Source organism: Lissotriton helveticus, chromosome 11 (genome assembly GCF_964261635.1).
Source record: "Lissotriton helveticus chromosome 11, aLisHel1.1, whole genome shotgun sequence".
In the NCBI taxonomy this organism is placed as follows: Eukaryota; Metazoa; Chordata; class Amphibia; order Caudata; family Salamandridae; genus Lissotriton; species Lissotriton helveticus.
In genome coordinates, this window is record NC_136072.1 from 43,051,157 (window position 1) to 43,063,479 (window position 12,323).

At 40.9% G+C, this 12,323-nt stretch overlaps 1 protein-coding gene across 1 annotated transcript in view; it reads left to right on the plus strand.

The window, feature by feature from the left end:
- The window catches only part of LOC144791138 (cytochrome P450 2J2-like), a 409,659-nt gene that overhangs the window by 208,462 nt on the left and 188,874 nt on the right, over positions 1–12,323 (plus strand). The window contains exon 3 of the mRNA XM_078665797.1: positions 7,323–7,472. Within this exon, the coding sequence (XP_078521923.1) occupies positions 7,323–7,472 (150 nt within the window). The remainder of the gene's footprint in view (positions 1–7,322; positions 7,473–12,323) is intronic.

Sequence of the window (12,323 nt, forward strand, 5' to 3'; positions counted from 1 at the left end):
TATTAAACCTATTCTACCCGCTCCAAACTTACTCTGCCTACCCCCTAGGTCTTCTATTGGCCTAGTTATATTTTAATTGATAAATTAAAACTAGCTTCACCTCCATAAAATCCTAATTAGGGCCCCTCCCTCGCCAGGACATACTACCAAAAATGGAGCTAAGTCCTGATCCCACAGTATGTAACACCTTCATTATCAATTACCTGCCTAACCGCTCCAAAAACTTAGCCAAAAAACACAAACATGGCGTACTCAAGGCCAGACCCGAAACTTTAATCTCAGACGTCTATTTCTGTGCAAACAAGGGTAGTATAGTTAATGACCTCATCTTCTATACCAGAAAACGAGCATGCTGGTGGAATGTTTTCTACTTCATGCTTCGAATATCAGGCACTTGGAAAACACCTCATGGTCTCAAATTAACAATGACGTCCTCGATCACTCTCAACGTTAATGCCATTATCACCCTCTACAACAATGGTATCATTCTAATCCAAGCCTCCAATGTCAGACTAGTTAAGATGGTCAATATCTTCCCTCCACTCAAAAATCCAATCCCAGCGAAATCCAATGACTCCTACCACACTCTACCATTACGCAGGATCTAACCAGTCCCCCCCCTACCACAGCCGGAAGGTCCGCACCCTCTCTAAAACATTGTTCACCTTTAGATGCTCCCACAGCCTCTCAGTCCCCTGTCGTACTGGCCCAACCCACTGGACCCCCAACTCTGAAGTTGGGCGGGCTTACGGGTTTGCTCTGCCCGCAGTTCTCCAGTCCGATACTGGCTGATTCTCGAGCTGAGAGGTTCTGTCACACCCTACCGCCATTGCTCTCAACGAAAGATCCCTCTTCCATCATCCCTCTTTCCACGCCACCCGGTAGGCCGGAGAACTGGCAACTGCCCTCCACAGATCATGATTGGCCAAACACATTCAACCCTGACTGAACCGTCCCTGACACGCAGGTTAATGGCCCTCCCACACTCTCTCTTTTACCTACCTCTCCATCCTAACATCATGGAACACCGCTATTCCCTAATCACCAACTCCCCCATCCCTGACTGAACCGTCCCTGACACGCAGGTTAATGGCCCTCCCACACTCTCTCTTTTACCTACCTCTCCATCCAAACATCATGGAACACCGCTATTCCCTAATCACCAACTCCTCCATCCGGAACTCCACATCACTGCCCCCCAGGCATACATCGAGGCCCCTGCTTTCTGCCAAATCGAACAACACAACCTCTACCCCTCACCCAGTACTCAGACCTGGTGGCTCCCCTGGACGATATATCTCTACAGCTGCACCTTCTCACCGTCGAACTACATGACTTGAAAGCCCTCTCAATTGAACATTTGCCCTTGATCAGATCCCTCCTCTCCTCTGTGAACTTGCCCTGAACCCGCCCTAGTGATAGAGTTCACCTTAGCCTGTCTCTCCCCCTCTATCCGGAAAACCATAACCCTACTCAATGCCCCCCCCTGCCCCCGAAGACTGAAGACCTATCTTGCGTCTAATGATATTGATGACCTACTCAACTCTTACTTGCCTACCCTTGACATCAACACGATCCCTCTGGGGCAAATTCAAGCCATCCACTCTAAGATTGTGAGGGGGTTCTCTGTTCTGTTTAGAGTCATTAATAATGACAACCTCATGGGAGTGAACATCATCCAGACTGCCTACCCCCTTACTCCGGTACAACTTAAATGCATACTACTCAAATGCAGGTCAGCCAGTAAACACGCCTCTGATATCTTCGACCTCATCCAACTCAATGAGTTAGGCATCATCATCCTCACCGAAACTTGGCTCAATCTCTCCTCCACTCCTATCCTAGACCTCCTAGTGCCTCCTACCCATGACATAATTAGTCTAGACAGAGCCTTGAAGCTGCGTGGTGGCCTAGCCTGTATACATCGGAGAACATAATCTGTTTCCCACTCTGAGTCTTCTACGCCATCCTCCTGCGAATACCTTTGTCTCAACATTTCAAGTAACAACCTTCCGGTGTGCAGACTTCACACTTTTTATCACCGCTCAGGGGACAATCTCCCCTTCATTGAACAATTAATGGAAATCATCTCTGGCAATGTTGACACCGTAATGTTCCAAATCTTCCTCAGTGATTTCAACCTTCACTGGTGTAACCTCAATGACCAAGCTGTAACATGCCTAAAATCATTCTTAAATGATCAAGAGTTTATTCAACATTGTGACCGGCCAACCCATATTAAAGGAGAAACTCTAGACCTCATCATCACCAAAGGACACACCATCACACTGGATACCATTTCCCCTTGCGATTGGTCCGGCCATCACAGCATCTTCTTTTATATTAACAGGGAGGTGTCTCTGAGGCAGGCTCAACCAATAAAATTGAAGATTTGGAAAAGGGACCTCAGATCTATCAATACAGATGAACTAGCAACACAATGTAAATATGCCCTCTCCTCCTAAGCTGACATGTCTGAGGTTCAGGTACTCACTGACTTCTACAACTCTATTATATCTAGCATTGTGGATTCCATTGCACCACTCCAACAAAAAAATGCCTCATCAAAAGTATCCAAACCGTGGTTCAATGACAATTTAGCCTCGGAATGCCACAACCTTAGGGCAATTGAACGATCTTGGAGATCCAAACACTCCTCGGATGAGCTAAAACTACATAGTGAGGTTAGGAGTTCCTATAACAAACAAATCCAGAGCACTAAGGCAGACTACTTCAGATCCCAACTTGATCAAGCCACTAATCGCCTGAAGAAACCTTTAAAACTGGTTAAACAGCAATCGGCGGAAGCTCCAAACCGCAATGACTCTGGAGTCAGCCCACCTTCATGCGACAAACTGGCTGCTTTTTTTACTGAGAAATGAAGACTCCTCAATATTGAACTTGCTTCTAAGAAGGCTCTACTGCCATCCTATGGGTCCGTGTCACCTCCTGCCCTCTTAGAAAAGCTCAAACCAATCGGCCTGGGCACCAAGAACAATGCCTCATGGGGCACCTTTACTCCTTTCAGTGAAAGAGACATCAACAGGATTCTTCAGAGTATCAACCCATCTAATCACTTTAGCGACCCGTTGCCACCCTCCATCTTCGAAGAAATCAAGGATGCTGTCATCCCCATCTGGACAAAGATTATCAAAGCTTCACTGTCACAAGGCATGATCCCAGATTGCCTAAAAGCAGCTCAGATATCAGCTATACTAAAAAAAAAACGAATGCAGATTGTGCTGATCTTAACAACTTCCACCCTATCTCTACCATCCCCACCCTAGCCAAACTCCTAGAAAAATGTGTCCAATCGCAACTCTGTACTCACATTAAGAACTTCCAACTCCTGGACCAGCATCAATATGGCTTTAGGAGTGGGCACAGCACTGACTCGGCTCTGACTCACGTTAATGGATGACATTTTAAAAATGCTTCACCAGAAGGAATCTTGCCTCCTAATCCTCCTTGACCTTTCCTCTGTGTTTGACACCATCAATCACGGCAACCTCCTATTCATTTTGAAGAACAGGATGGACCTCTTTGGTCGGGTGTTGCAATGGTTCTCGTCCAGCCTCCACCACAGATCACAAAGTGTCAAAGCGAATCACTTCCTCTCCCAGCCGTCTCTAGTATCCATGAGGTCCCCGAAGGGTCAAATCTATCTCCTATACTCTTCGACTTGTTCTTGGAACCATTAGCTAATGCACTAAACTCCTCGAACATTCTCTCCCATATGTATTAACCCTGGGCGGGCAACTTCGCTACGCCCACGAAGTGGGCGTAGTGTTGCCTACTTCGCCCTTTGCAAAGTAGGCGAAGCAGGCAACACTACGCTCACTTTCTCTAATGAGAAAAGCGCATGCGCGGGTGGCCGCGCATGCGCATTAGCATCCAAGACGCGCGCGCCGGCGGCGCAATGATGAGCGGAAGTCCCGGGGACGCGGCAGGACAAGGTAAGTGGTTTTATAATTTTTTTATATATTAATGTAAGCATTTAGGGAGGGCGGGAGGGAGGCGGGTGGCGTGTAGTGGGGCTACGCGAAGTGCATGGGTGGGCGTAGTTTTTTGCCCACTTCGCGAAGCCCCGCTACGCCCACTACGCCCAGGGTTAATATGTATGCGGATGATACGCAACTTTATATGAAAATCTCCTCCCCAGATAACCTAATATCACACAACACTACTCTAATGTCTACTCAAAACTGGTTAACTGAGAACCATCTCCTGCTCAACACCTCCAAAACAGAATTCCTTCTCATTTCTCCTCCAAATCACATTCCCAAGCTAGACCTTTGGATGACCCACCTCACTGCCTTCTACTACTCCCCCCTCATTATTGACTCAGCCTTATCTTTCAGAATCACCCTGGACAAGCATCCTAAACTGAAGAATCATAGCTAATTACCTAATGAGGATACTCAGGAATATCAAACCATTCCTTCCTCAAGCTGATTTGAAGCAGGTAGTCCAAGTGCTTGTTTTGCCAAGACGAGATTATAGCAGTGCTACACTCTGTGGCCTCCCCAAATATACCTTGGTCCCACTAAGGGCATCATTGAAGGCTGCTGCCAGATTGGTTACGGGTACCAAAAGAAATGTTCACATATCCCCAATCCTAAAATCCCTTAAGTGGTTGCCCTACGAAGCACAAATTCAGTTAAAGATTGCCTGCCTGTCCCACAAGCCCTCCATTTCAAACCCCCAAGTTATCTAGCGCAAAAGCTAGAATTATCCGGAGGGGGTAGACCCTCAAGAAGTGCTAAATCTTTCCTCCTGAAACCACAGATCTTTCACAAATAGAGAACATGTCACCATGCATTCTCCGGCTCAGCCCCGAAGATCTGGAACTCTCTTTCACCGGAAGTACGCAGAATCTCCTCCACGGTTGCTTTCAAATTGGAAGCTAGAAGATTCTGTATGTACAAGCTCTTACCTTAAATGGCTTTGGATCATCTGCTCTAAGTCATTGGTCTTACAACCTTATGACCTGCACTGGATGCTACTTTTCTTTAACCCATCATTTGCTCCCCTCTTGCTCGCAATGTACCAGTTTTTGTATTACTTTCTATTGACCCCTTTTGTTTTGTAACTGTTATGTGGGTTATCCTTATTTGATGCCGGTACTGCAATTTATTACTTTTCTTCCCTCTTATTGTAAAGCGCTCTGATATCCTTCGGGATCATGTTTGCGCTATAACACTATATAAATAAAATGAAATAAATTAACATGCAGCAGTAGTGGCAAACGGCTCTAAGTGCTGCAGGCAGCGCTTTAAATGGGCCGGTACTAAGTACCAGCACTTCTACATTTTCTGCCTTTGAGTACCAGAACTTTCTCTTGTCTCAAAGAGAGTACCGGTACTCATGGGGCAGCAAGCGAACTCAGTGTAATTTGGCCTGTAAAGAAAGAAGCGTGACACAGCTGAGGAGTCGGTCCGTGAAGGGTGAAGTGTGAAGTGCTAATCTCCCTTTACAATCTGCTAATTAAGCAACGCCCATATCTATTCAATCAAAGCAGGCTGGGAGTGGAGACAATGGCACTGTAGGTGTGAGAGAAGGGCCTGCTAGGAGGCACGTCTCCTGACTCGGAAAACCTAAAGAGTAGGCTTCCTGCTGGCAAAGATTTATTTGATGCACATAGATTAGCCCGGATGGGGTAACATCGGTACGATCTGTAAGTACCTATGTGCACAGTGACGGTGTCACAGCATTTGATCCCTTTCAATCAAAAGAGGCCGCAGCAGCCGGGGGGGCCTCTTTGTCCTGCTGAGAAAGTGTGGAGCATACGGCTTCAGTTACAGGCAGGGTGAGGGCATCAGAGTATCTCATGTTCCTCATCCCAGGTGCTCACACCTGCTAGTAATGGTTTGTTACTGGTTTTTGTGTTATATACCACATGGCAGACGATGCATTTCAACAAGTCGACATTATCATAAGATGACAAAATAAATACATTTGATTTGAGGGGGTTCGGATTCCACAAAAGAGTTGGCCGGGTGGTGTGAAATACTTCGGACTCTTTCTTGGGGTTGCCCACACTTCATTGACACACATCTTTCTACAGAGCCGTGGTAGGGTGCGGCATCAGCTGTTGCGCTACTCTGTGCTTACCTTCAGTCTTAGACTCTTACTTAGCCAAGCAAGCGTTAGGTAGGAGGCAGAGACAGGCTTGCATCTCCCCTTTCAAGTTGACGACTAGGCTTCCAAACCGGCTTCAGAAGAGCCAACAAGTTGGATCAATACAAGAAATGAAAACTCATGCGATGGAAAAGGTAAAGGGTTTTGTTAATGGCGTCACTCACAGATTAAAAATGCTATTTTATATGACAACTCAAATAGCAGAATTGCAATGTAAATATTCCGAAAAATGTCCCGGTCGCTTAGCACTGCCCGTAGCCCGGCCCCCATAGCCCCGCACCCTAATCCGCATCTCAGGTGAGTACCTGCATTTATTTTTTTCCATTTAAAGCATTGGCCGCAGGCCAGCTCCAGAGGCCGACTCCCAGCTCACAGAATTGCTCCTGTCATCCCTTCAGAGCCACCCTACCACAGGAACCAGCTGTGCAGCCCTGCCACAGAATGGCTGCTCCTTAGATTAAGCTGTAGGTACTTGGACACGTGCTGCTGTAATTAAAAGCAGCTGCGACAGTCACAGCCACCCAGCTTCACCGCTCACAGTGCTCAGGAGTTCAAGGCGCTAAAATGTGTGATTTATGCATTTTACTGCGGTGATGTGGACCACCATGTTAGTGTAATACCTGATGAGTGGTACTTGGCAACACTGCAGCTGGTTTAGAACTGGTCACTTTGCCTTAAATTATGTCTAACTCTTTAAAGATGCAGTGACTTTTGACTACACTTGTTCTCCGAGCCTTTATTTCTTGAATATCTTTTATAACTCGCTGTACTACTTGCTGTCCTGCTTAAATGTTCAGGCTTGGAATTAACCAGAGTTTTAGTTACCAAGAGCATCCCGGCTGCTCTTTTTCCTATCTTCAGGGCTGTCTCAGAAATTACATCTACATTGCTTAAGGATTTGCGAAGAGTTATCTAGGTCATTTTACTATCACTAGATAAAGTATAAAATGAGCAAGTAGCAGCTAGAGGAGATTCACCAACATACATCAGTAGATAGCACTCTGTCCAGCCAATTTGGTTGTAAATTTACAGTGTAAATCACTAAGAAATCTTTTAAAATCTCTACAGCCCCAATAAATCTTAATAGGATTATCGTTACAGGACCACAAATCAATTGACATTTGCCAATGTAGATGACAGCCATACAGACTACCCCTATTAATGGCTACATACATTTACAGGTGTTCTTACATCATCCGGTCACACCTGGAAGCAGCAGAGACGTACAAGTATAACCATGATGCGCAGACTGGGCATTGGGCAGAAGAACATGGAGAACCGAATACAAGAGGAGGCAGAACACATGATAGAATTCCTCACCGCCCAGGAAGGTTGGTATATGGATCAATTAGATATAATAATTTATGAAATTCTTAAAATGCTCAGAATATTGATTTGCGTAAGACATGTTTCTGGATCATTAGAACAGTGATTTCTTAACCTCTGGACATCTATGGACCCACAATTAATCATTATTACAATCCGGGGACCCTAGTAATGAGCCAGGGACCCTGGGCCTAACCATTTTCCATCACTGAAACTGCAAAACAATAGACAAAGAAAACAGAAACAAACATCCATGAAACAAATACACAAATGATTAAATGTTTTGTTTAAATAACAAAAAAATAAAACAAAAAAAAATGTTGATTTTAACAGGAAGCTTTTCGAAATTCAATTGAGGCCACTCATCGTCCATAATTCTGTTTGATACGGTATAGAGTCAAAATATCGAATTTCTAATATCGACTAGACATAATAGCGAGTAAAAATTATAGAATGGACATAATATCGACTAGACATAATATAGACTACCAAAATATCAACTAGAAAATTTTATTTTCGAATAGAATGGACATAATATCGAATCAAAAATATAGAATGGACATAATATCGACTAGACATAATATACACAACAAAAATATCGAATTTAAGGTAAGTTAATATTCATTTTTATTTTTTGTGTAATATAATTCTGTAGCGGGTTGTGGGTTTATAGGGGAATAGGGTGGGAAGTAATTTAATTTTAATTAATTAAATATGTTATTTTATTTATTGTTATTTAATTTGAATTAATTGTTAATTCATTATTAATTGGTAATTAATTAAAATATAATTGGTAATTAATTTTAATTGATTTATTGATAAATATGTTAATTTTAGTAATTTATTTTCTGTAGCGGGTTGTGGGTTTATAGGGGAATTGGGTGAGAAGTAATTTAATAATAATTAATTAAATATGGTATTTTATTTATTGGTATTTATTTAGAATTAATTGTTAATTAATTATTCATTGGTAATTAATTAAAATTTAATTGGTAATTAATTTTAATTGATGAATATGTTAATTTTAGTAATTTATTTTCTGTAGCGGGTTGTGGGTTTATAGGGGAGTAGGGTGGGAAGTAATTTAATTATAATTAATTAAATGTTATTTTATTTATTGGAATTTATTTAGAATTAATTGTTAAATAATTATTAATTGGTAATTAATTAAAATATAATTGGTAAATAATTGTAATTGAATAATTGATAAATATGTTAATTTTAGTAATTTATTTTCTCTAGCGGGTTGTGGGTTTACAGGGGAATAGGGTGGGAAGTAATTTAATTATAGTTAATTAAATATGTTATTTTATTTATTGTTATTTATTTAGAATTAATTGTTAATTAATTATTAATTGGTAATTAATTAAAATATAATTTGTAATTTATTGTAATTGATTAATTGATAAATAAGTTACTTTTATTACATTATATTCTGTAGTGGGTTGTGTGTTTAGAGGGGAATAGCTTGGGAAGTAATTTAATTGTAAGTAATTATATTTTTTGAATATTTATTTATGTCTAATTTTCATTTATTTTTATATTGTAAATTAATTTATTGGTAATTGATAAATAATTAGTATTAGTAGGTAATTTTTATTATTAGTTAATTTTTAATTGTAATTTTATTTGATTAATTTATATATTTTATAACATTTTAAAATATTTTAATTATTTTGTAATTGGTATTATTATTTATGTTATTTATATTTATATATGAAGTATTTACTTTCCCTACTATTGCACTCACTGGAGTGTGAATAGTAATTTTTACCCCTACGCTATCCAACGCTTTCCCTACTGTTGCACTCTCTGGAGTAGGAATAGTAATTTTTACCCCTACGCTATCCAATGCTTTCCCTACTGTTGCACTCACTGGAGTTCGAATAGTAATTTTTACCCCTACGCTATCCAACGCTTTCCCTACTGTTGCACTCTCTGGAGTTGGAATAGTAATTTTTAACTCTACGCCATCCAACGCTTTCTCTACCGTTGCACTCTTTGGAGTAGGAATAGTAATTTTTATCCCTACGCTATCCTACGCTTTCCCTACTGTTGCACTCACTGGAGTGGGAATAGTAATTTTTACTCCTACGCTATCCAACACTTTCCCTACTGTTGCACTCACTGGAGTGGGAATAGTAATTTTTACCCCTACGCTATCCAACGCTTTCCCTACTGATGCACTCTCTGGAGTTGGAATAGTGATTTTTACCCCTACGCTATCCAACACTTTCCCTACTGTTGCACTCACTGGAGGGGGAATAGTAATTTTTATCCTTACGCTATCCAACGCTTTCTCTACTATTGCACTCACTGGAGTGGGAATAGTAATTTTTACTCCTAAGCTATCCAACGCTTTCCCTACTGTTGCACTCTCTGGAGTGGGAATAGTTATTTTTACCCCTACGCTATCCAATGCTTTCCCTACTGGCGCGCTCTCTGGAGTGGGAATAGTAATTTTTACCCCTACGCTATCCAATGCTTTCCCTACTGTTGCTCTCTCGGGAGTGCTAATAGTAATTTTTACCCTCTCACTATCCAACGCTTGCCCTACTGTTGTACTCTCTGGAGTTGGAATAGTAATTTTTACCCCTACTCTATCCAACGCTTTCCCTACTGTTGCACTCACTGGAGTTGGAATAGTAATTTTTACCCCTACGCTATCCAACGCTTTCCCTACTGTTGCGCTCACTGGAGTGGGAATAGTAATTTTTAACCTTACGCTATCCAACGCTTTCTCTACTGTTGCGCTCTCCGGAGTGGGGATAGTAATTTTTATCCCTACGCTATCCAACGCTTTCCCTACTGTTGCACTCTCTGGAGTGTGAATAGTAAATTTAACCCTCTCGCTATCCTACGGAAAAAATATTGTATTTGTTTTGTTAATAATATGTGTATATATATATATATATGTTTTAAAAAAAATTTTTTATTTTTTTTAAAGTTACATTAATTATTTATTAATTTTAAGTTTATTTAAGTATTTTAAGTATGTTAAAATTAATTATATTTATTATTATATTACTTTAAAATGACTTTAAAAATATTTTTAAAATTCCATATTTTGACTGTCTATATTTTTTCCTATCGATATTTTGGAGTAGATATTTTTGTACTTACCTGTTTGTAGATAGGAAGTCGATATTCTGGCATTCTATATTTTTACCTCGATATTTTGGCAAGTCGATATTTTGACTGTCGATATTCTGTCAGTGATCCGTTTGATACACATGCACTGCTCCCACTGTCACGGGTCTGACACCTGAATTAATCTCTCTGGGTATTTTTAGGTCCGCTCTTCTAGGTCTTCACAGTCCTTGTTTGCCAGAGATAAGGGCAACCCCTTCCAGGAGCCATGTTGCCCCTGACACAAGGTAGCGCCTAAGTGGAAAGTGCCTTACAGAAAAGGCCCCAAATAGGAGGACAAAAGACCTATGCCAAAAACCCTCCTTGTTGACAATAACTCTACACAGGATGGAAAGAAAGTCCAGGACTTGCTGGAGACGGTAGCTGCAGGAAGCACAGAGTGGCAAGCATGGGTCCTGGGATGTAGATGAAGGACTGGAAGGCATCAAGAATGAAATAACTCACCAAAGATGGACTAAGATAACAAAAGCAAGAAACACTATGACTGGAATAATCAAAGCGTTGTGACGCAAAGATTAACCAGAAACTCCTCCTACAATAGGGGATGACAGGAAGCTACATCAGAGTGCCTTCTTGGATTGGGCAGTTCCCTTAGGATTCTGAGGTGATTATTGTAAGCAAGGGAGAGAACGTAAAAGGTTATTATTAGAACACAACTTAGGTTTCAAAGGGCAATCTATTTATGAACATTTCCCACCCTATCTTATTCCTCAAGATCAAGACGGTTTAGGTGAATATGAATTGGCTGTAAAAAAATTAGAGAAACAGTTTGATGTACAAACGAGTTTGATTGTTAATGGACATACATTTTTTTTTACTAGAGAACAGTTGCAAGATTAATCCATAGATACTTATGTTGCTGTATTTCGTATGTTAGCTACAGAATGTGAATTTGAAAACTTCACAGATCAACTTATACGTGATCAAATAGTAGTACGTTGCTGGGATAAGAAGCTACAAGAAAAACTTCTCACTATGATAAATCCTTGTCTTTCAGAAACGATTGACATAGTTAAAGGTATTGAAGTGTCAGGCAAAGCGTTAAAAGAACTTACTCGTAAAGAAACTAGTGGTGTGTATGTTGTTAATGAAAAGATGGTTTCTATACAAAATAAAAGTTTCAAACAATATCCCCAAAAAAAGAGTATAAAGGTTTTAGGTGTGGGTATTCCAATCATGGGCCAAATGGTCAGCCTTGTCCTGCAAAAAATGTAAAGTGCAAGTTATGTAGCAAAAGTCAGTCACCTAAAGACAAAATCAATACTGTTCTGTGTGACAGTTCAGATGAAGAAACAAGTTACTTACCTGTAACTTTAGTTCTCCAGTATTGGTAACTTTCATAGATACCCATATCTTGTATCATTCCCCGTCGTCGGAATGGGAGCCTCGGTAATAATATATATATATATATATATATATATATATATATATATTCAAAACACAGTTTGCCTGCAAATGAGGGAGCCCAAAACGGAACGATGGTTTTACCGCTTTTATTTCGTGGAGAATGCAGCGTGAGAACGGCAGTCCATATCACCAGAGTTCTGTCCTTTCCTGACACGTTTCATGCATAGCACTTCTTCAGAGGATGAAGGACTTTGGTTTGATTGAGCAGGCTGTATATCCTTTTGCACCCATAAATACGATTAGTTGATGCCTCAGTGGGCGTGGCCAAGCAAGTGGCCCGATGGTTAATGTAGTGCAGG